Source organism: Corvus brachyrhynchos, unplaced genomic scaffold (genome assembly GCF_000691975.1).
Source record: "Corvus brachyrhynchos isolate BGI_N302 unplaced genomic scaffold, ASM69197v1 scaffold490, whole genome shotgun sequence".
Taxonomy (NCBI): domain Eukaryota; kingdom Metazoa; phylum Chordata; class Aves; order Passeriformes; family Corvidae; genus Corvus; species Corvus brachyrhynchos.
The window spans coordinates 686194-712321 of NW_008235774.1; the positions used below are offsets into that span (position 1 = coordinate 686194).

Consider the following 26128-nt stretch of genomic DNA (forward strand, 5'->3'; position numbering starts at 1 on the left):
AATTTTAAACCCTTCACATATACATCTTCATTGATCAATCACATCAATTATAAATGCATGTGAAAAAATGCAATAGAGAGAACAATAAATAGTTTTTAACCTACTGATTTAAGTACCTTTCCCAAAAATTGATGAATAAATTTTGCAATTTACAGGAGTATCAGCCCTAGGTTTACCTGAATAGACGGCTTGTTTAAGTGACCCAGATTTGAAGTTGTTTGTCTTGGTTCATGTCCTAAGACCATCATATTAGCATTGATCAGCCTGAAGGCATCAATAACAACCTGTAAAAACAAGATGTCAAGTCAATTCTTTTTAGAAAATGCAACTAATAGAGCCAAGCAACAGTGGACAAGGCACAATCAACTCTCATCTGTTTTTGGCCTTTATCCAGAAAATCATTTAATTATAATATTAATAAAAAAGAACCTCCTGCTGGCTATGTGATCAGCACACTATACTACCTCGTATTGTAAGGTGACACCAATTATTACCTTTTCCATGGAACTGTAAGTTTTATATGCATTATATCATCATGTAACATTGAATTTTACGTACAGTTACTCTAAGCCTCAAAACTATGCATATGTTTGTCACCTAAATCTTATCCAATCAAAATGAATGACAGAGAGAGACTAAAACTGAAAGTGAGCACAAGCTAAGGGACCAAGTCTAAAGCCCAGTCCTGTCACATCAATTATACTACCACAATACTTGAAATGACAACAAAATTATAGCCAGCAAGGAACTTGCCCCATGTATTCCCTTCTAGTCAGATGCTTTTTGCTTCTTGTGACTACGAAAGGGTCTATAAACTGTCTGATGGATTAAAAAGTCCTTGTCAGTGTCATGCTCAGGAGTAAAAAAGAGAGTAAAAGAAAGCCAAGGTCATTTATGATTTAAAGGTACATGGTAGGCAGTATTCAGTGCTATTTTACTGCAAATAATGTAAACCCATCACTGATTTATACTCCGTCCTGTGCTAAATTTCTCTATGAAAATTTTTGGAAAGAGAAATTCATGGTCCCATGCAATAAAACTCCCATCCCTATCCAAAACCTATAGGAGCTGAAACAGAGCTAAGAACATAACAACAATACACTCAAACCCACTCTTACTGTGTCCTGACCAACACAGGTTCATAACTGCAAGATAGGAATTCTTGTTTAGGTTCCAGTCTTTTAACTGGACCACTGCAGGCACAGCCTTGCACATCCACTAAAACAGTACCAGGCAGACTTTGCAGGCATCTTGTCTGTATATGTTTGAAGAGTTATTAACTTAAATCTCATTTTAACAGTTTTTTTCTATAATAATTTTTATTCTTTTCCTCTCCGTACTGTGAGTTGGACAACAACAGATGCATTTACGTGGCTTGTTTGATATTTTGAGGAATTAGACTTGAATCTTGCTTATGTTGAACAAATAAGAAATCAACCACTGTCACTGAAAGTCTGCACTGAAAGTGACACTGAGTCTCCTACCTTGTTCCAGCACTTTCCTCTCCATTTACACAAATGTTAATAACTAAATAATGTGCAGATTTGAGGATTACAAGATAAATATTGAGTTCCTTCATGTGGAAATTAAATTAATTGGCAAGTATTTATAATAAAAAAAATCATCAGGTGTAAACAGAAAAAAAACCCAAACTTATCACCTGTTGTATTTACTTTTGAGACCCAAGTGAGACAGTGGTGTTGACTGACTGAGTGCCACTAAGGGCTATTGCTTGGTCTCTCAGCTGTTGGCCAGATCCACCTGCATATGCCATATCTTCAAATTGCATGCAGAAAACCTTCCAAAAAAGATCTTCTTTATTAAAAATGTTCAGTTGTGACCCAGTTAAAGTGAGTTACCAGTGACTTTTTTTTCCCCCTGAACAATAAAAACCCCAAATTCAGATTTAGAATGCAGCAGAAGCATGCTATCTGATACCAATGCTACAAAAAAAGGAATTAACATTTAGAAGAATTTAACTCTCAAAAATATCTAGAACAATTACTACATATCTATACATTCTTTCTCATAATGTAAGAAGTAATTTTTTTTTTCCTTTTTTACCGTTTTTCTCTGTCTCAGAACACTTGTGACAAGCTTTCGTACGTATCTTGGTATTCCATTTTAACCAGATGCTCTAATTTATCAACACCTGGAAATGCCAAACCATAACAACCAGGCAGTATAAATTAAAAAGTCAAGCAAAGCAAAAAAAAAAAAAGAAAAAAGCACACCACAGATTCTCCAGAGACAAGCTAGATAATGGAAAAAAACTAAGCAAGCAAAAATTTACCCTGAGGAGCAAGAAACATGAACTTGGCAGTATACTATAATGACAAGGAGTTGTTTCATAGCTTACTAACAGCCATGCTTCTAGACCTGAATTTAACTGAGAACTTCACTAGACAATGTTGAGCTTATCCAAAAAGAATGGCATTGTGCAGCATGGATTTGTTTTGGGACTTGAGCCATGTAAAATAAAAAAAATTATTAAACTTTGTTTTGATAAGAAAATTCAACATTTTGGTTAGTTTTCAGATTAGTTAAACTTCACATTAAAATATGAGAACAAGTTGCTGAATTATTTATGAGGGATACTCAATATTGCTCAATCATCTTAATTCTGACGAGAAGTAACGTTCATTATGTTTCAGGTACAAGCTGCACGGCAATATACTGCACTGTCTATCTGTCCTCCTGAAGGAATGCCATGCAAGTATTTCCTAAGTAGAAAAAATATAAATCTAACAGAAAGCCATATGAAAAACTGAAATCACAAATCACAAATATGCTTTTAAAATTGCAATTCCTGCAATCTCAGAGGGGTACAAAAAGTACATGTGCAAATGCTATTTTTCATCTTAGTTGCACTCTGATGACCAATGGTAACTAAATACTTTAACTACACTAAGATTAAAGGAATTTGCTGCTATCACTATAGCAACCATCTTAAAGAAACTAACATGCTCAGCAACCTGGAGGCTAAATTTAGACCTAATACACAATAAAAACATAAATACAACAATAAATCCTACATATTCATTTCTATGAAATGTAGTTGCTTTTTTCACAGCGAGCATAAATCAGTCCCGCCTTTAGAGGATTACATAAAAATAAATAGACTCATTAATGTCCAGTGTACTAATGAGCAATGGGTGAAGTAGGTGTTAATTATGCCACAGTAAGATCCAAGAAAAAAGCCCCAGTGAGCACTTGGAGGTGTGTACAAGTTGAAGTCTCCTCTCTATGTTTGTGTATTTCGAAGTACAGAATGATGCAGGCTGATGACAGAAACATGGTCACCCCATATTCTATGATGCAAACTTTAGATGCAGTATTTTGAACAAAGAACTTCTAAGGATTAATTAAACCCAGTACAAACCACCACTTGGTTGCTTAGATTTTTGTTGTAAAACGTCAGTATTTCCCAACCAAAAATTTTAAGCTTTCATTGTACTTAAATTACCTGTATAATATAATGCAGCATGTACTCTTTTAGTAAAAATTTGTTTCCAAGATCCATGCTAAATTCCTTTTCTAAAAAGACATTAAAAAGTTAGCCAGAAGTCTATGCTATTGGGATGTTTTCCAGAAATTTGAAGGTAATTTTTTTTTAAAAGGCACTTCCATAGTGCAACTCTTTCACCACTCTGACCATTTAATTTTTCCTTGTGTAAGTGTCTCCAGACTTTTCAGAGGTCATTTCAACAGCAGACAGCTTATAACAAAACCATTAGCAGTTTGGCTAGCTTAAGGAAACCTCTTACTTTCCTTTTTTGTTTATTATCACTGCATGAATCTGCAGCATATGAGAGTTTATAATTTCTCAGGCTTGTTAAATTCATGTTAAAGGTCTGTTTTCTTGTTGAATAAATTTTGTTCATATAATGCTGCCTATTTCATATACTGAGTCTTTAATAGCACCTTTGGTCTATGCGCAACTCACAGATCAAAACAGAGGACTAAAATAGGGGTTGATGATGCTATTTACATGTGTGATTGCTGCTGTCTTCTTGTTAGTAGCTTTAATATAATAGAAGACCTTGTCTGTTTTGTAATTAACACATCTTTACTGGAGAGATATTTGGAAGTGATTGCTGTGAATATACTGGTTAGTAAAATAAACACAATCACACACCACTTTCTGTTATCAGACAAATTTGTGAATTGTACACATTATACTCCAGATCAACAAACTGTGATTTAACAGCCAAGTAGAAGACACATTTATATAACCCTTTATTTTTCTGAAAATATGTATTCAATCTGACCTTGCAAATATAATTAGCTTGTGGGATGTGTGGATTTCAGTACCATGGATGCTTTACTAATTGCAGTTCTTGGAAATAGATACTAAATATTTGGAAGCTGCCAATACAAAATAAAAACTACATCTTTTTGTACATCTGTCTTAGCTTCAAAATGCATAATAATCTAAGAAACAATAACTATACTGCATTTTTTTAGCATTTGCCTGGGGTCAACAGCCCACACTAGAGTCCATATAATGTATTTTTAGAAAGAAAATTTACAATTTTGTTCTGTGTATATTTCAGGACAGCTATAATTAATATGATTCAAATTTACTCACAATCTAAGATGAGCACTGGACACCTCAACTGCTAGCTAGATAAAAATCTGGCCTCTTATAGTCTCCACATAGTTATTAAAAATAATGACTTGATTAAAATTTAGGATGTTTAGTAGCCAGACTTCTTTTAGCTTCTCCTGAAAGTGTGAATACTTATATATATATATAATCAGTTTTTCTAAAACAGTCTTCATAACTTCGTGGGGTATTTAAAAAAAAAAAATTAATTCAAGAGCACTTTACACACTTGATCCTTAAATCTCTCCAATATTAAATTTCCAAACAATACTGAATGAAATAGTCCTGTTTTTCAAGTCCCACTATATTTTAACTTCAGTTAGGAGTAAGTCAGCCTTTATTGTTTAAATTTTTTTTAAAATCTAACATCAATATTTTTCCAGCAAAGAATCCACGGCATATGGTGACTTTAAAAATGCATTGTGTCCTTGGAATTCCAATAGCGATGTATTGTTTATGCCATATGTTTATGAACAAACATACCAGTGCTGCAAGACAACTGCAAAGGAGAGAGTGTGGTTATGCCAGGTGTGGAAAAAGAAGTAATGTCCCATCTAAAATCTCTTTTATCACCTGCAACTGACCTGTTATCAACTGCTTAGTTTGTTTCTAGATTCTTTAAAAATGAAATGGAACACGTGACCAGAGAAGTGCAGCTCAGGTTTATGACCATTTCGTTATTTATGCTGCCATGCACTGTTAGACAACTACAAGTGAAGAACATCTTCTGTCCCCTGCAAGCCCACAACATAAAAAATTCAAAGAAATCGTATTTTTTATGCCATTTCCAATGAAAAGCACTAAGAACTGAAACTGTCTCATGCCAAATGCATATCGCTGAATTGCTGTGATTGTGATTTTGAAGTTTGCAACATGGAAATTATTTATAAAATGTCAATTTTAGCTCTGGAAAACATATTCCTAGGAGTATGTGCATTTTCCTTCTCTATCCTTGGAGAATTATTTACTTGTGGTCAAATCTGCAGTACAACTTCAATATCCATACTGGAAGGGGAAGAGAACTACAGCATAATACATTTATCTTGACAAGTGAGGGCACGCATCCATAACTCCCAAGTAGCTGAGCCACAAGTTTTAAAGCTATATGCCTTAATGAACATAAATGGACTATTCTACATCCACCACAGCAAAAGGAAATTAAACATTTAATACTTTTCAACGAAGTCTTGGAACTTTCTGTTTTAGGGAAGGGCATGAACTGAAGTAACCTATGTAAATGGTTTAGTAGGTAGACATACATTAATTAATTAAATCACAACAAGTCCAAAGGACATTACATAACAAATTTTAGAACATTAGCATTGATATTAACAATTTCAGCACTCCATTAAGAAAAGAGGAAGTAAAATATGCAAAATATGTTAATCTGGATACATGTAACTACTCTAGAAAATGTAACAAAAGACTGGTGCAGTGGCAGTAACAAAACTTTTTAGTTTATACCAAGGTTTACGCAGCCTGAACTGAAAACACCAAGTGGCCCACACTGTGATGCAGATGCAATTAATCTCCTACAAAGATGATTTTCCAGGAAAAAGAACATCAATCTTTACTGAACCAACAGTGATCAAACCCAGCACACACAACTTCCTTAGTCTCCAAACCAAGCTCCTTCCTATTGAAACCCAGCTCTTGCCTAGATCAAACTAGGATGTTTCTGTCCAGTCAATGGTAAGAAATAGCACAGTACTGTGAGAGTATGCAAATGTACTATACATGCAAAATGTTCAGAAACGTATTCTTGATACTCCAATCAAAATTACACACTGCAAAGTTATGTTAACCATTTTAGGATTTTTCCCTTTACAATAGAAAAGTATTAGCAAAAACCAGTTCTAACAATGGAAGTTGTTCCAGGTATAAAAGATTCTGAGACAAAATTGTAGGCATCATGTTTTAAAATACATTTTCTTCTAAATGCTATCTGCATAATAATTCACAATGAACAGACATGTCTCTAAAGTAGTGACAATACAGTCAATTTACTGTTTTGTTGTTTTTAATTACTAATTTCTACAGTGTTACTAATTTTTAACTGTACCCTAAAGACTGTTGAATTCACTTGTGTTTTAGAAGTCTTAGAAGACTTACTACGGCAAAGATCAAGACATGCGCATGAAGTGGGTGGAGGACTTGGGTATATTAAAAAAGTCTTGTTAGGTGGCTCCAATCTGCTTATAGTTCTCACAAACTTAATGGGCTATTTTAAATTTCAGGCATTACACTAGTGACTCCACAAATCTCATTTGAAGGACTGCTCCTTTTCTGCCTTCTTAAAAAACAACGTCTCTAAATCTTGTGGTTAATTCAAACAAAGAAGGGAAAAAGACAAGTTCAAAGGAAAAATAACAGCACTTTGATAAAAGAGTGGAGGTTTAAAACCATGCAATCTTTCAAAAAACTAGTGTAAGATGTGTTCAGCTGAAGAAAATCTTGAAGCTAGATGGTAATTCCAATATTCAGGAAATTAATTGTTGAATCACTGTCAGCTATTGGTTTCAGTATTTTAGACTAACAACTAATTACCAAATTATGAAACCATTCACACACATATTTGCCTTGATAAACTGGGAAGATTTGCAGCACAAAAACGGAACTCACCAATCTGAAACAGTGTTATATACAGACAATTTAATCTAAACCGGAGCATAAAAGTAGCAAAAGAGATCAAAACTACTTGCAAATCACTACTTTTATGATAAGCACTCAACAAAATGACCATCTATTACTCTGAAGAGTAAAAAACTGAAGTAATGTATTAACAAACCCGTAATGCTCATATACGTGACTAATTACATACAACTGTCACCTAGATTTACAAGTACCAATGGACAAAAAAGGGGAAAGAGGTTGCTAAAACAAGTCCTCCAGCTCTCCTCAGGGTCTTTATTTGTGTAAGGAGGATAAAACTAGCACGTATCTTTCTCTCTCTCTAGCATGATAAGAGTAATTTTTTTCATACTTCAAAAATTAGTAAAAGAACAAATGATAAAGTTCAGCACATTTTTTTACTCCATTTAGAAGAAAATTCTAATGATCTCATAAGTTGAACAAAAGAAAGCAATTTTCAACTACCAATGAAAAGAAACTGCATGCACAAAGTGGTTCCAAACTACAGCCCACATTCTGACTCTTTGAAATAAAAAACCTTCCAGTTCCAGAAGAGCTTGCTTGGGCCACAGAACAAGGTTCTTCAACGATGTATGTGGCAGGAGACAATAGCAATAAACTGAAAAGAGGAGCTGTTGGCTATATGCATACAAGGGGAAAAAAACAACTGCAAGAAAAATAAAATATTGGAACAGGAATTGCCATGAAGCTGTTGAATCTCAAGACACAAATGGACAAAACACTAAGTGAGCTGACCTGAACTCAATGTTGACACTGTGCTCAGCACAAAGTTGGGCTAGATGATCTACACAGATCACTCTCAAGTAGAATTACTTTGATTTTCCAGGCTACCCAAATGTATGCATTTTTTCTTCTTTTACCATCTGAATGAGTGTAAGTTAAGGATGAAGTACCACAGCAAAATCCTCTTATCAAAGTGGCAGGATCTGGTTTAAGCACAAGATTAAGATGCATAGCATATTTGTTTTTATCTGTCAGAGGTGACTGAAAGAGAATTTATAAAAAAGTAATTGCAAAGACAACTATTTTCCTCAGCAAACAATTAAAAAAAAGAATTTTGCCATGAACCAACAGATCTTCCTACAAATACTTCTATCAGTGCTTGCTAGGAAAAAATATGGCTTAACAGAAATGAAAGTTTGCTGTATGCCTAAGAGATTTTGCTACCAATCCTCCTAAACACCGCAAGTGCCAATGAGCTTCTCAGATGTACAAAGTGGACTTCCGACAATTTTGGATATTTTACCGATCCTTATGCAAGCAGTTATTAATCAAGGGAAACCAGTTAATTCTCTCAGAAGAACAAATCATTTAAAATGGTGACTTCGTTATACTAAAGATCTAAAGTTTAAAACAGCTCAAAAAAGAAAACACCACATTTTTCTTTTTTAATTTACCAGTACTATGAGTGCAACACAGTAAGTTAATGCTTTTGGAGTTAAAGATACTATGTTACAGTGGGTTTGATGTAGTTATATTTTCCTTATGAGGTGATGAACAGCTGCTAAGTTAAGGTCCAAAAAAACACACTTATTTTTAACATTTGGCAAAGGTTTATGGTTCTCTGTACAGACATTTCAAAGTGTATATTGGAAATAAATATGAAATGTCAATATTTAGCTTTATTCCAGATCTCTAATGAAATTACTGCTTCTGTGGAATATTCTAAATATGTATTACAGCTTTCATTGCACAGATTGGAAAACTGGAGGGGATAACAGAAAGGTTTATTAGTAAGTATAAAATGAAACAACAGCTAGCCAGGTTGCCCCACTGGCCATATTACAGGATGTTTATTTTGACTTCATTCAAAGAAATCAAGCTAAAAAAAAAAAGAAAAGTCAAAACAAAGCTTTTCCTCTCTGGGTTCTGAGAACACTGACCCTCAGTTAAAGCTCACTGATCTGCTGCGAGTTTATTTTACAGACAACTGGAGCACTATGGGCCTAAATATTGCAAAATATGGTACACAGTCATGAAAAAACATACTTTGTGTGCAAGAATATGTACGTAGAGTAGTAAGATCAGTATTTAAAATTACTTGTCCTTCATGTGTCCTACTATATTTATGCAAAAATATCCCAGTCCTAAAATGGTCATTAAAGCAGTTGGCATTTAATCCACAGATCTATATGAGTGGTGTATTTTTATATAAGGATTTTATGTGACTTTTTATTTCTGCTCATTGGCTTTAAGACATAAAGTGACTTTGTTTTTTTTCTTTTAACTGATGAGAATTACAGGTATACTTATCTTTAAACTGCAATCATACAGCCTGTCCTATGTAGAAAACACGTATGGAGATGAGGCAGTTAACAAAGAACAAATTTTCATTTTCTACAGTAACAGGGCAAACTGCTTTTCAATGTTTTAGCTAGTCAAGGTGAACCTGAGGTTCCTCATCAGAATTCACTGCAACTTTCTGACACATGAAAATAACCTCTGCCCCAGTTATTCTTCACTAGCACAACCATGACTGCTTCACTGACCATAAACCATAGCAATTTATATGGGCATGGACCTGCCCTGAGGCAGGTTTAAAATTAGCTGATGTGTTATTTTGGATTTTGCTTTTAAATACATCTAATCTCAGACAAAACACACCATATTAAAATCTTCTATGCCACATGTTCACTGTATTTTTTTGCCAGACAGTCATGCCAGTATAAGGTACAATGAGTTATGATCTTGGACTCATGTAGCTAAACCCCACCAGTACAGTGGTTAGTTACTACACCACCAAAATTACCTCTGCAAGTGGTTCTTCATTTGCTGACAAATGCAGATACTTCCCTGAAACAGGCTGAGCTTGAGCCCTCTAGCACACGAAGAGGCTCTGGGTGCCATAATAAGTTAGCCAGGCACATGAAGCACTGAAACCTCACCTAAGAAACCCCCCTGACTCTAATATATCTGTTCTTCTTTCAGTTCATTTAAAATCCAAACACATTTTAGTATAAGTGATCTTGCCAACTAGGATCGTAAAAGTCGAACACATTCCACATCTTCCAAATCAAGAAGTTAATTACAAGTGATATTCATAATTTGGGAGATTCTTTTTATTTCTAAGCTTTAAAGGATGCACTTGCCAGAAACATGACAGATGTAAATTTTTTTTAATGTGAAACCTGAGAACGTAATTTAATCTGACTGTAGCAGCTAAAAACGTGTATGAAAAACAAACATTAGAAGACTTCCAGTAATCTCAAGTACTGGCAGCAATGCCATAAGAGCAGCTGTAACTGAGAAATGCTTAGATGGACAAAAATTTATTCACATTCAAAATAAATATGCCAAAGATTACTTTATTGAAGAACTCAAAGATCTCAAAGATAGACATCTATGTCAAACAACAGCGGCAATAAAATTACTTTAAAAAGAAGCACTTAGTCAGCAAATGTGTTATAACAGTAGTGTGACTTATTGGGAGGCTTTTATTCTTAATGGATTTAATAGCTAGTGAGGTCTAAATTAATTACTAGTAATAGTCTTGACAATTATATTTTGACAAAATAAAAAGAATCCTATTTCAACATTTCTATTGGAGTGGGAAAATAAAAGTTCTAGGAAAAATAAGTCAGGAATAATTAAGTGTTCTATTGCATCTTCCCCCCTCCCCCCAGACTACCTGTATTTTCTTCTACTCTTTATGTAATTTAAAAAGGAACAAAATTTATACAGAGGACTAATAGCTTCCAAACAACCAGAAGCTAATAATTTTTCAACTGCCTGTTACATAAACATATTTGCTATAAAATTCTGAATTTTAAAAAAAACAACTGAAAATGCAACTGTAGCTTCAGAACATTCGGCTATGAAATTAAGAGAACCCATAGTGTTTGGTAGCTTTAATAAGATCTGCCTCACAGGAAATATGATACTACAGTTCTATAGAAGATAAACACTTTTAAAATATTTATAAATTTACATGAATATCATCCATATATACCATGACACATTTCAATAATTATTCTACAATACAATGGGAGTGCATGCTCAAACAAAACACCTCAGCAGTATTTTAAAGCAGTAAACCACCTAGCCAATTTCTGTACGTTCTGTAGTTTTTCTAATCCACTCTCCCTGTGGTTGAGCAAAATCGAATTGCCTCTCACATTTGCAGACAGCTCTGTGAAGGTGATAATAGAGCTGCTCCCTGCTGTCATGAGGCAGGAAATAGGAAAATGGCATATGGGGCTAGAAAGAAATAAAAAGAGAACTAAACAAGAACAAAAGAGATTTCAACAAAGGACAACTATAACCCAATATGCTTTGCAAGTTAATCTCTTTTCATAATAATTTAACGTACTTAATCATTTATCTGCACACTTCTCAAAAATCCAAATGCTTAATACCAACTTCTCTGTAAAGTTTTATTGCCCAAAACATTTTGAATAGAAATTTTAATACCATTCATCATATGCAATGCCTGCAAATCAGTGCATTCTTAGTACCCATGTTAAGGAGCTGAACCTATTCCAATCTGTTAGTAATGGATCTTTGATTTTGTACCTAAATTGTAATATATAAAACAATGTATACTTGGATTATTAGTTATAAACCTGTTGAGTCACACCTAAATAACAAAATATTGAGAGGATTATGACTGGTTATGTGTACTGACAATATCAAAGACTTCCAGCCTGTTTCAGGACCGATATAAGATGCAGAACAAACTGGAAATATTTTCATTTACAATGAGATTTTTGTTTTAATTTTTTTTTAAATACAGTATGGGCCTCCAAAATCACGTACTTACACGTATTTACAGTGCTTCTATATTAAATCCTACTGAAGTACCTTAAAAATAAAAAGCAAGCCTACTATACCTTTCCTTTTACACTCTGAATGGGATCCACCACCACGGCAACAGCTCTTTCTGATAAGGCTTCAAAGCTCTGCTGAGTATTGATATCTACACCAGATAACCAACAGCCAAAGCCAGGATGACTATGGTACCAACCAACTACCATCTCAGGTCTGAAACAAAAAGGACATTGAGAGTCTTAAAAATATAAACACCTATCACAAGAAGAAGTAGGAATATATCAGGGCATAAATTAGGATAAGCTGTGAAAAAAACACCATTAGTAATATTTAAATTACTCACCACAGTATGGTGAAAACATGGACATGAATAAATGCGACAAAAGAGGGCTATCATTAAGGGATACACATTAGCAGTGGTAGATCATGCTTTCAGTTTTTCACCCTGTTACCACACCTTCCCTGAACCAGTTTTTACCCTTTCAGCACTTGAGTAAATATCCACTTTTTAACTCCTTGGCGTCAAAGGTTGAATTTTCACGGCAGAAAGTCCATTTCAGACATGGACAACGGGAACCAACGGTGGGAAAGGATTAAATATCAATTAAACCAGCAGTAGAACTAGGAACTCAGTCAAAAAGCAATTTGCACTGTTCTGTTCAGCTGCTGAGCCTTTTAGTAACACTAATTTTGAAGTTTTTCCCACAGTAAAAGAATTTGAGCAAGCAGACGACAACTGTTGAGAGGTAGGAGTGAAATAAAATTTGTTTAAATACTAGGATCTTTTACAAAATTATTTTCCCTTTCTTTTCATTAACATTGCTCATGAATAAGCTGTAACTTCAAAAATTTTTTAAATCTTATTTAAAGGGTTAAATAAAAAAATCAGTCTTTTAAGCAGGTACTGTGTAGTAATCGCCTATGCTAAACTGAGCAGCATTCTAATCTATCTGGGCGATAATCAAAGCTGTAGGTTTAACAGGAGTGACAATCTCCCGACAATTGAAATGCATGAGGGGGACTGAATTACATGCTAAGCTACTCTCCTAATTTCTAGGGCAATTCTTCATTTTTAAACATTATTAATAGCCCTTAGAGCACTAGTTTTGCAGAAAGCCAGCTGTTTCTTCAAAAAACTGTGGAGGGAGTACTTGTTACTGTCAGCCCTCTTTACAGTGACTTACCTTCCCGTCTGTTTCAGCATATCCAACATTTTTGCTTGAAATACAGGATCAACTGCCTCCACACTGACACCCTAATTTAAAAGACAGACAAAAATCATAGTAGTTGTACATGAAGCAATATTATCTTTTAACTTGTAACTTTGCACAAACAAAAATATTCATAAGCATCTGTTTAAAAAGGCAACCTGAATACTTTAGTACTACGTGACAGAACTCCCTTAAACGCAAAATGTAATTTTTGGAAATGTATTTCAATGTGATTTTTAAAATACTGAAAGATTATTCTGAATTGCTTTTTAAGTAATCTTTACTATGAATAAACATGATTAAATAGGCACAGGAATTCACATTTTTCTCCTCTGTTTGGTCTGCACACAGTGGCCTGTTGTTTTTCCCAAGTTCAGCACTACACATTTTATTCAACATACTGGCTTTTTGCAGATTTTTATATTATGCACATGTATAGAATAAACTCAGGACAAAAGGATTTGAAAATTCTATGGAGTGCAGCTCTGAGTTACAAAGGAATCATTCCATGCTTGTTTTAAGAACATTTCATTCTAGTTCACAAAATAAAAACCATAAATTCCAATTATGCCCCTTGACACATCTCTTTAATCTGTTCATAAAATGGATATTGTACTCAAAATTTAAATATGTATTTTTTTCAAATCACAGAAGTATCATATAAGAGACATGCAACTAAGGTCTGTCAAAGAGAGCAAGTTTGAAGTATATCTAGTGTGAAGTTTATCTATAGCACCATCAGAATTAAGGGCATGCTACACTCCTAATCAAACCTTTTACATTTTGAATCTTTCTGCTGGCTCATAGGATATGAGTTCTGAAAGTTATCCATTTATAAGCCTTATAAGTCACGTTATACCAATATATTTATACATACATAAGGACATAACATCTGCATATATTGATAGACACACTTAAGTACTAGCCTTTACTAAAAAATAAGTTTTGACTACATTTTTTTTTTTTACTGAAACCCTTTAACCATTAGACTTGTTTGTATTAAAACTTGCAGCTTATACCTTCAGATTGCTTCAATGAGGTAAAGCACAAAAAGCTTTTTAAAAAAATATATTTACCATAAGGAAAAAAACAAACAAGCAAATAAAATTTTCAACGTCTAGATGCAAAGAACTCACCGTTCCAGACTGTGGCATTGCAAAAACATCAATCACTCTCACAGTATAATCATCAACAAATTCCCCAAGCATCAGACCCATAACTTCCATAGGGACACCAGCACGACCATGCTTCAACATCTGGAATAAAGACCAAATGACACCATATGTTTAACAGAAGGTTCGAGTTTGATTTGAGGTAGTTCTTTCAGCCTTTGTTGATCTATAGCTACTTTGCAACTTGTAGCACTTTTGGAAACTGTAACAAACTATAAAATAGTAAAAACAAAGCCAATGAAAGAACAAATTAAAGTAAGTTTCTGAGGGTTCTAATCAGTATTAATTTATTCTTAATATTAGTCTGGCCAGCACTTAGGCAACACAAGTCCAATAACTTTGGACAGCTGCCAGGTGCTCTATCTCCAGCATTATATTCAGACATAGTATGCACACAGAACACTTACTTTGAGCAGTGCAAGGGAAGAGATATAAACCTGTTCCGCTGTATCGACCGCAGGAGCATCTGTTGGTGGCCCCTATAAAAAGAATAAACAATTATTTTCACCATCATTGTTATTCTGCAGTTTCTAAATATTTTCTTCTGTTTTGCATACTACAAAACTTACAGAAAAATGCATACGTAATTGTGACTTTGTGGGTTAGATGCAGTTGTTACAAACAAAACAAAAAAAACGCACACCCAACCCCCAAACCCTTCTTTACAGCACCTTCCTTCACTAACATTATTTTGTAATAGGTCACCTAACCATCATCTTGTCTTCCCCCACCCCAAACAACACAGTCTAAAGAGCAACCTTACCAGAACCAGTCAAATATAAAGCAGGCAAGTACTACACTGGATACAAACCTGTTACAAGACACTCAGGCTAAGAGTCAGATCTAAGTTTCCATTAGTCAGCCTTGCTGCAATGCTAACCTTCGTCAGCTGTAAAATATGGCCAGTTCTCCAATTAACTATGTGTTTCTTACAGTGGTGTGAATGTAAATGCTGCTGGGCTAGCATGATTAACTGGCACCAACACAAACAGCAATTTCCCTTTGCTTCATCAGCTTTCAGCTAAAGAGGACTTGCAGATAAAGGCTATGGGAGTACTTTGCAGATACACTGGTACAGTGAGAGAAAAAACGGACCTCTGATCCCTAGGTGGAAAAGCTGTGAACAAAATACTTTGCTCTTTGCCTTATGAGTAGTTATTCAAAAATTAGCACAACTGTCCCAGGTGTGAATGATTGGTTGAAACAGGTTCTATGTACTGTTGAAATTGAAAAACACAGGAGGCAGCAGTTTAAATGTCCCTTTCTTGAGGAGAAAGAGAAATGTTGCTCTTATATACAGAATTCCATATCAGCATACCTCATTACAGCCAATTAACAGCAAATGCATTACTTGATTACCAAATTGTGTACAACAAATTTCCACTGTAAAGACAGCTTACTTCAGCATGAGGTGACGTAAACTTAGAAGGGCAACAAAGCAACTATGGGTATGGCCAAAAAAAAAAAAGATACTTCAAGTTAAAAGAGAAAAAATGGTGCCTTTACACAAATACTTTGTAGACTTAGAACTTTGATTCCACAGTTATAAGCAAAATTGGGGGAAAAAAGTTTCTAATAAATTCTTAACTTTTCACTTTAAGTGAAAAAATTCAACACAACATGCATCCACACGACATCAAACAAGACACAGCAATCAACACAAGCCATTACTTCCTGAAGATAAAATCAGATACTTAAGTCATCAACACATTACATTTGTATAGGAATAATCCTTTCTGCATACTTTGATTTTCACACACACAGAAAAACATCAGTCTTCAGAATAAAGCCTTAAAGACAGTAAGAAAATTCAGTTGTGGGGTTTTTCCCCCCTAAAGTCAATGAATCTATTAGTTCTAGATCTAATCTTTATATTATAAATCCAATCTTTGTATTCTGAAATTCACATATATGCATGGATCTGTCAACCATACCCACTTCCTAACAGCTTCAAACCTCTGTTTCCAACTTTGACACTGCTGACCATCATCTCTCCATATTTGCCCTTCCTCATTTCTTACTACTCATTGCTAGTTCTTCTGTCACTTTGGCCTTTTCTTCCAGCAGATTTCCCTACTTTTCACCTTCCATAGTATTCTCAGCAAAGGTCCATTTTTCATCAACCTCACCCCTTCATCAAGTATTTCCCTGGCTTAGCCCTAGTCCAACAGTGAGATACTCCCGTGGAGAAGTGCTCCTCTAGCACTCACACTGAAAACTCTGTTCTTCAGTTCTTCAGAACATTTCCCAGAACCAAATGGGCAGAGCACCTGCATTATTTACACCGAATTTTCTACAATTAAATTGTTTGACTGGCAAAGCTTCAAATGCCCCATCATTTTTTAACGGTGTTCCTATGTTTTTTTCTCCATAAACATGTCAGTTTACTTTTTTAACTTTATCTGTCCTGCTTTAAGTCTATTCACTTAGCACTGTTCACTTAGAATTTGGAAAGCACAAAGACTCATGTTTCCACTTAATGCTAAGAAAAAAGCCCATGTAAGCTGAGTTTTAATTTTAAAAGTAACTTCCTAGTTTGTTAACAAAACCCTTTATTCATACATAAAGCTATCCCAGTTCTCTACCAGTTCTAGACCAGAGATGGTCTAAAGGGAAGATAAAAATAACTAGTAACCTTGTGCTTTAGGAAGAACCATAATACCCATGCTGTGATCACCAAATGCATTCTACATTTGCTCCAGATCTGGTTTAACATTTCACTGTAAGCAACCACCCCATTACAGCATTCAGTAATTTTTAAAATAAAGAATCGTGTAATAAAAATCTCCCCCAGATTAGCACAAATACTTCCATGATTTCTGGAAGGCTAATCTTAATGTTTGACTGAGACTAACTTCTCAAAAATCAGGAGCTTGAACTAGAATTTACTCCAGCTCTTGAATGAGCTCTCCCCTATGGAATTTCTAGCGTCTCTTAAAATCACACTGACAGCTGTCCTGCAGCTGAGGCATTAATCACAGCTCTGTCCTCCATATAGATGCTGGTGTCCTCAACTTGTAAGAGCTTATTCTTCAAAATTTTTCTCATTTTAGGATCAGTCAGTAGATTCACCACTTACAGGGAACAAACAAAGACAAACATTAATACATTTTCTTTCTGTAACAAGGCAAATGAATCAACCTTTAGTTCAGGTGAAAGTAGGAATTAAGACAGGGTGTTCCTAAATATTTCCTTATGATTTCTACACTCCTTGGAGCATCCAAATGCTCATTTACCTTGATGCTGGGTCCAGAAGAGGGGATACTTAATATTATACTTCATCAAATCTTTAAGCATTCTATGAGATAAAATTGTTTTCAAAACTTACATTGAATTCCTGTTGCCACCACCCATAGCCAACAATTTCTTTTCAGCATAAGAAACATTGCTAATTCATAAAGGAATTTTTCATTGGTGTAAACCAACTTGCTTAGCTTTTGCGATTTTTTTTTTAAAGCCACAGTATTTACCGTGAAGGAATTTACATACTAAATGTGTTTAAATATATATAGAAATTACTACATTAAGGATTAGGAGGTATCAACTGCATACTTCACTGCTTCATTTTAAGCACATGCAAGAGACAGTAAAAATATTAAACATGAGTTTCCACTCTTACCATGCAGTTCAACCAATTTACCTGAACTTGTAAAAATTAGCTAATGCTAGTACACAAGGCAGGTTTGTTAATTCTCAGTCATCTTAGACACAGCACATACCAAGTATTTCCTTGGTCACTGATGCTTCTTTGTGTGACCTCACTATCTCCTTTCCGTCTGCTCTGTTCTTCTTATAGATTTTAATTACTAGCTAAATTATGAGAAAATGAAAGTCCTCATTGCACTGTACCAATTATGTGTATTAATTTTCAAGTTAATATTCCTTCCTTTGTCTTGAATATCGATTACAATGAGCTGCTCAAGAGTACTGAAATTCAGGAATTTAGAGGAGGAAATTATTTTTCTACCAAAGATAAACTGCCACATAAAATACTATAAGCACACATTTGTATTTCTATAGAAAATTCTAAACCAAAGTTCATCAAATTCTTAACATAAAACTTTTAAAGATTTAAGAGATAAAACCAAATGGAACTTGGGTCTTCCAAGTAGCTTACTTGACTTTAGATGATTTGAAGAAAAAGACATTTGGAAACTAGAACCAATTTCTTCCATCTCTGATCACCTCCTTTTCCACAAATGGCTGATAATCTAACACAGCCCTGGAGTGACAGCCCCAGCTTCTGCGTGTTAGTTACACAGTATGTGGGAGCCAGCTACCAGTTAGTGTTTTGAGATCTCTTTGGCCTGTTTCTGGTAGTCTTTCACAAAAGTTTATGCTTTTCTTTCATCAAGCAAAGAAGAAGAAAGATTTTATTAGCTAATCTCTACATGGAGGCAAATATTTTACACTGACCCTCCACAGCATGTGCTATTACCACTGTTCATAAACTTCACTGCCTGCCAACTTTAACAAAGAAGCACCATCCTTACGAAGCAGAGCACCAAATTAAATTAACTGGTATCAGGAAAGCAGACAAGAAAGCGTTTGTGTCTGCAATGCAAAAGAGCTGCTGGTACTTTTGGTTACATTATCGTATTCAAAGAACAGCTATCTCATTGCATAGTTTTAGAAGACTGTCCATCCCACAGTAAACAGTGAATATTGCATACCTACAGGTTTACTGGATTATTTCTTGGGGAATTAGAGAAAAATTAGATTTGGAAACTGCAAGGAATACTGAACATTCTTTTTCCCAACTATGCATGTATAAGCTGGATACAGTAATTATTAAAATTAAAGAACTGCTGTAAAAAATACTGTTATGTGTTACTAAAAAACTGGTATTTCTTCTGAATTAACTATGCTTTCAGTCAGTGAAATGAACTGCCTGATAACCACCTCACAAAACCCAACCAAGCTTTAGGTTTGTTTTCATTTAGAATAGCAGAATTCCAAGTTCAGTAATAATTGATAAAATTAAGTTACTGCTATAAAAATACTTTTTTTTTTTTTTTTTAGTAAGACTTGAAAGGGAAAAAGATTCACATGCAAGTTATGGACAGAAAATTACATTGTAATATTAAATTATGCATGTTACTATTTTTGTTTCAAATAGTTAAAGAGATGATCCAATATAAAAAGCAGTCCTTTACTTGGGCAGCCCTTGTTGACGAAGTGTTAAAGGCATTTGCCATTCTTACAGGATAAAAACTAACGCCTTGAAGTGTTACCTACTCAGGCCTTTTAGCAAATTTGTTAACACTCTTACGTATATTACTTCACCTTTCTCTTAGTGTGAACTGATATCAATTATTTAACCAATTTTATTATTAAATGTGAGCTAAAGTGTTATTTTAGAGCACTGCTCTTTATTTGTACTATTTTAGAATCATTCAAATAGGTATAGAAAGTGGACTTGAATAATTACACAAGGAACTGAGAAATATTCCACAAATGGATACACTTTCCATTGTTTAGATGGATCTTAAACACTGCTCTGGTTTCATGCTAATAGCACAAAAGATGATTTTGAAATACATCATAGCTGTTTCAAAGAAACTCAGTTTTGCAGGGGCAACTGTAATAAAAACCCAAAGGCAGTCAACTTAAGTGCTGTGAAGCACATCTCAGCTTTAATGCACCAAATGACATATCACTGTGTAAAATAAAAGAATCATTACTACTTCTATTTATTTTTGTAACTGGAATGATTTAAACACAAACATAGGACACACAAGCAAACAATGACTGCTATCATGCTTTATTTCTTTCCCAGTAAGCTAAGAAAGAACCTTTTAATAGTTTAATTTTGTGGGTATTAAACAACTAGTGTGAAAAACAAGCTGCATGTAAACTATTTCTACTGCCTCTGCTTCAATGACTAGCTGAGGCAACCTGTTATAGGAGGTGTTAATTGGCAATAGGAGTACAAGTCAGAAGCATGTTCCCCATCGTCCTAACCCAGCAAGGCTAGGTCATTAAAGTGGAAATGAATTCTTTCATGCCGACTTAACCCTTTCACTACATATTTTCAGCTGTTATATCCAAAGACAATTGAGAAAGATTAGCTAAAAAAAAAACAAACCAACAAAAACCCAAGACAAAAAACCCCCTTGCATTACTTTTGAATTTATTCACCCCACAATTTTTCTTCACTGCCCTTCTCTACCTCCTCCAGAACATGTGTTTCAGGTAAAGATGACATTTTATTATGTAGGTAAGGGGGAGAAAGGCAACTGAGGTACAAATGCAATGACAATAATTATAAAACAATACTTTATCATATTAAAAGATGCATGGAAGGATGAGGCACTTAAAGTGAGCTTATAGCTGCCATTTTGTGGAGGTAAATTCAACTTCGTGTGTATAGCTTGGTAGAAGGAAAAAAAACCCACTATAAAATACTAGCTGCAGAGAAGACACAAATATGAGCAAGTGTGCAGAGGAGGTAGAGGTATTAATGATAGTAAGGCCTTAAAAGTTCACCAGAGTACCACTGCTCTTCTCTACTTTTGGCCAGTAAGTGGTACAACTTGCTGATACATTGATATAAAGAATAAGAAATTTCTTAGATCAGCATAGTGCTTTTTACACATTGCTAAGCCTAAAAATCTAAGCAGAGCTGGGATTGTGGAACAATTTTTTTCCTGGACTGAGACAATACACCTATAGAAATTACCAACTCATGTTCCATCAGTGGAAGTGGCAAAAGGAGTGAGACATATTCTGAAATCTCAATGGTTCTAACAACTTCGCCATGACAAGCACCAGAAGCCACGTATTGCATTTTCTGCAGTACGGGAAGTTAACGTGATCAGTCATGGCAGAGAAAATTATTGAGGTCATACAAAAATATTAAAAAATCAGAGAACTCAAAAAAAAAAGGGAAAAACGTATTACTTTGCACTGTGAATCACATACTAATTAGTGGCAATTTGGAATTTTATTGTTATTTTCAAGCTATTACACACACAATTTTGTAGTTAGTTCCACATCAACAGGATTAGATTTTGAAGCTAGCATTATGTCTAAACAGTTTGTATGTTTAGGTCCATTTTTATACCACTTATAATCAAGCATGCATAACAGACCACAAAATACCATAAGTCTCAAAAAACAGCCTAGATTTCTCAAAGGATCACATTGTCTTGATACACCATATGTCAGATGAAATAAAAATTGTAGTAATATGTTTAGTCTCATAGACTCCAAAATGGAGTAGGGATACTAAGGAAGTATTGTGGCATCAACTGCTACCTTAAATTGAAAAATCTCTGAAAAAAACCCCACCTTAACAGGCTAGATAAAAACTGTCTCAGTATGTTTTACAAAATTCTGTCTCCTAAAAAAAGTTTACCCAGGTTCACATTTACAACAGCAATATAGATGGACTTGAAATATATAACATTCCCCATCTCCCTTCCTCTTCAAAACCAAAATTACAAACCACAGAACTTTGTATAGCTTTGAGCAGTTGGTTAAACGGGTTGGGATCATAAATTTGCCAACACCTCTTTGGTGCAGAGCCAGAATTTTACTGCTTAGCTTTTCTGCTTGTTTAGAATTTTTTAGTTTCTGTGGGGTGGTTGAGAGGTTTTCTTTTTTTGTGTGTGTGGGGTGGGTTTTGGTTTGTTTTTTTGCTAGGGCTTTGGCAGGGGGGTGAGGGGGTGTTTTTGGTTTTTTGGTTCGGTTCTTTTTTAGGGTTTTTTTTTGTCAGTTTGTTTTGTTATTTGATTGTTTCTAACTAAGCAGAACTTCAAACAAAAATAATCTCTAGCTTATCAGGACACTCAGAGAATATTATTATCAGAAATAAACGTTTACTACTCAATATTAACATGTATTCATGATAGAAAATTATTTACATATATCACCTAGTTGCAACTTGCAATAGTCAGACTTCCTGCAATGGTCCCAGTATAACCATTGCATGAAATGGCTGCTTAAGTGTAATCTTCCCTGGGTCAGTGTTTCTGCTATCTTTACCCCATTTAATCTACAAATTCCTTGAGAGACATTACACAAAGGGGTAGGTATGCTGTATTACTGCATTTAATATTCCTTATCAAGCATAAGGACAATCTGGACTAGATAACCTTTAAATGTCTCTTCCAACACAAACCATTCTATGATTCTATGACAATGTTATGGTTAGCAAAAAGCCATAAGATCAGGGACACAAAACAAATCCTCAGTAACACTGTACATCTTTTTGAAAAGAACTATTATTTTTCACAGCCTCAATGTACTGTAAATAAAAAGAAAATCCAGAAAATACAAAGGTCAGTTTCATTCCAGAATAAAACCAGGACTAACCTGTTATCTATTCCAATCAGCATTACAGAAGGTATTGGGATTTAGAACTGAGAGCCTCAAGGCAGATGACAAGTCAGCACCTGTAATTCTGTCTGCCTTCAGAAGTCTTGCTCTAATGTAGATTTTTAATTACCTTATTCTAGACACAGTTCTGCCAAGAAGAAGGTTTGCCCTCAGCAGGTTCTGCCTAAGCTCACCCTGAAGTACACTTTGTGAAGCAAAGCAGTTAAAGATATCTTCTCAATATGCAGAAGAATGTAATGGGTTCTATATGCCTATAGGTTCTCTGCTGTGAAGATCTGGTTCTCTGGATACAAGCAGGTGAACTGGGAGACTCAGTGGCAATATGCAGGGAAGTCAGTTGTTTGCAACAGTTGAAAAAAACAATCAATCAACCAACACCCACCAGCCCCCCAAACCACACCACTATAACACAAAAACATTTCAAACTTCCCAGAAAAACTTGAAGAGGACTCTTCTACACAGCAGGAGGAAAACAGAAACCCTTGTTCAAAGGTGGTAGATAGTGGCACTGCAACTTAATATTCAAGTGCATGGGATTTCAGAAAGAAGATACAATTTCCAAGAGAAATAAATTACATCAATCACTATAAGGCAGCTGTTTCGTGCTTGAAGAAAGGAACATTACAAGTGAATAGATGCAATGCAAAATGCACAAAGATGTCTCTTCTTTAGTCTTTCTTCCCCAAGCTCTTTCTCGTTATGGCTACACTCATTTCCTTGTCCAAGCTCCTTTGTCTCTTCTGGGGAAAGTCGAAAGTCAGCTGGACTGCACTGTCAATTAAACTGAGGAGAGAGAACCTAATTGCCTAATTATTAGAAATACTGAAGTTTAAGATCTGAGGCCAAGAAGAGGCAGCTAAAAATGTTCTCTAGAGTAAAACAGCAGATCAGAGGAAACTGTAATGCTCAGACACAATCCACTAGTATTTTAGTTTCAGTTTTATGTTTGTGATCAATACATAAGACGTGTCTATAGTCCAGCCATCCTACTTTAAGACAGCCTTTATAACACAAATTACACACAGGGTTTAAGTAAAATTATATGACTGCTCTAAACCAACTCTAGCAGGTTTCTCTCTCTCTCTCTCTCTCTCTCCCATCAGCCCTTTAGGAGATAAATCACATTACAATGACTCAACTGTACTACAAATGTATGAGAACTACACTCTGCCTTTGCAATCCCCAGCAACTTTCAAACAAGCCTAACATGACCCATGGAGTTACTGTCTCCAGCGAAATCAGACCCAGGCCACACCTGTACCCTAAATTTGATATGAAGCTTTTGTTGAACAGACCTGTACTAAAGCACTAATCAATGCAGTAAAACATTCATCCCAGACAATGAAAGTAAAACAACACAGTTTACTATCTCTAAGGTGGTTTTTTTCTCCTTAAAACAAAATCATATATTTTGTATATAAAAACTGATGCTGAGACTTTCTACAGAAGATAATGCAGGCAATTAAGTCTTCTGAACTTTCTATGGGATTTCATGTTAGATGTTTTTAATGGATAAAAAATGTTTGTCACTGAGAAAATTTTTTTATTCCTTAAGTGCGTTGACAGCTTCCAGGGAAAAAAAGTAAAACTGGAATAACCCACCCAAACTGTACACCATCTCATCTACTGGGAGTTACATTGGAGTTCTAGAAATAGTAACATTCTTCGTACTTGAGAACTTTGCTGGAAAATGTCTCAGAAGCAATGGCACAGAAATGATGCACAGTTTTCAGAGCTATAATTCAGATTTATTCCCCTGGCAAAATAGTCTCAAAAGGCATATTTGAAGCTTCAAATACATATGAGAAGCAGACAACAGTGCATCACCACAATTCAAACCCCATAAAGCATATATACCCAGGAGACACAGAAAGGAGAAAGTCATACAGCTAAACAGATACTGAGATAACAGAACACTCTACAGCTTTACAAAGAAAAAGGCACTTCATTAAAGACAACACATTTGCACCCTTCAAATTAAAACACAACCTGTTTCAAGAATCAATGAACCAAAATAATCTTCAGTAAGATGTTAAGGTGTTGCAGTTTTTCCTGGTTGGGTTGTTGGTGTGATTTTGGTTTTTTGGGGGTTTTTTTGGAGAGGAGAGATGGGAGTTGTCTGGGTTTGTTTTGGGCTTAAGGTTTTTTTGTTGTTGGTGGATGCTTCTGTTTACATATGGAAGATGTAAGATGCAAGAAAAAGTCATATACTTTGAATGACAAATCAGCTTAATGAAGTAACTCAAGGAAATTTGCATCTAGTCGTTAATTGGGAATGATCTACACTGAGTCTGATCCTCCACTGTCTGCCAGACCATCAACTCCTCTTTGGAAGCCTTTTTTTGCATGCAAAAGAGTGCACTGTGCTGTCCTCCAACAACCACCCCGACCACATCAGCACATGAAACAGAACTTTAGATCAGCAGCAGGTCTCCCAAGTTCCCATGGTGCCAGAAATTTACTAAATAGCATAAGCATGTTCTGAAAAAACCAAGATCCTATGAGAGGAAAAAGGTTCCACAGCATCAAGCAGTGCAGTATTTGAAACCTCCTAATCAAAGTGACAGTTTTCAAGTGCCATTTACAATGCCCTAATCTGGAAACATCCCAGCTAACCCATCTGATCAACTATTTCACAGATGGAAGCACTTGATGGCTAATTGGCAAGTCCATGATTCAAATAAAATAGCTATCTGCACTTCTTTTTCTATATTCCAAGTCAAGGTGTAAACACTCCTTATAAGCCACAGGTCAGTTCTCTGTCTCCCCCTCCCTTCCCATTGGAATTTTCCCCCTTCCCCTCTGTCATCAAATATGTTAATTCAAAAATACAGAATCAGTTTTATTTTTCATCTATTGTACTAGAACAGTTGTCTGCACTAACAGAGCAGTGTAAATGAATATTTTCAAAAATCTATCAAGCAATAAAAATTACTTCAACAGCCTCTTTTAAAAGTGTCAGTATTTCACTGCTCCCTATCACATCTGGATTCAGAAAAACAGACAGCATGTGCTAGTATGGACAAGAACTTAACTTGAATTACTGTTCTGAAAGTGTTGAGGAGAGAAAGCTTGTCTACAAATGCACTTAATTTGCTCACACCCTTTGCAGTGGGATTACCTAATAGAGGCATATGTGGAACTGATTTCACCAGCAAACAATAGTTCAGCATACAAAATGAAGATGAGTGTTGCTCCAAATTCCCGCCTGCTACATAAGCAGGATGCTTTTACGTACCCCACAAACCTGTTCATTTGTCTGCAGCAAATGTACAATGCAAACCGAAGTACTAAACCACTAGTGAAATTCTGTGGTAGGCAGTATTCCAGGGGGACAAACAGGGAGAGACAGAAAAGAATGAATCAGGAAAGAG

At 35.2% G+C, this 26128-nt stretch overlaps 1 protein-coding gene across 1 annotated transcript in view; it reads right to left on the bottom strand.

The window, feature by feature from the left end:
- The window catches only part of PSMD14 (proteasome 26S subunit, non-ATPase 14), a 43365-nt gene that overhangs the window by 9287 nt on the left and 7950 nt on the right, over window positions 1-26128 (bottom strand). Inside the window, exons 4-8 of the mRNA XM_008644752.2 lie at window positions 14819-14890; window positions 14376-14495; window positions 13213-13283; window positions 12091-12241; window positions 177-284 (exon numbers count right to left, since the gene is read on the bottom strand). Coding sequence (XP_008642974.1) covers window positions 177-284; window positions 12091-12241; window positions 13213-13283; window positions 14376-14495; window positions 14819-14890 — 522 coding nt within the window. The remainder of the gene's footprint in view (window positions 1-176; window positions 285-12090; window positions 12242-13212; window positions 13284-14375; window positions 14496-14818; window positions 14891-26128) is intronic.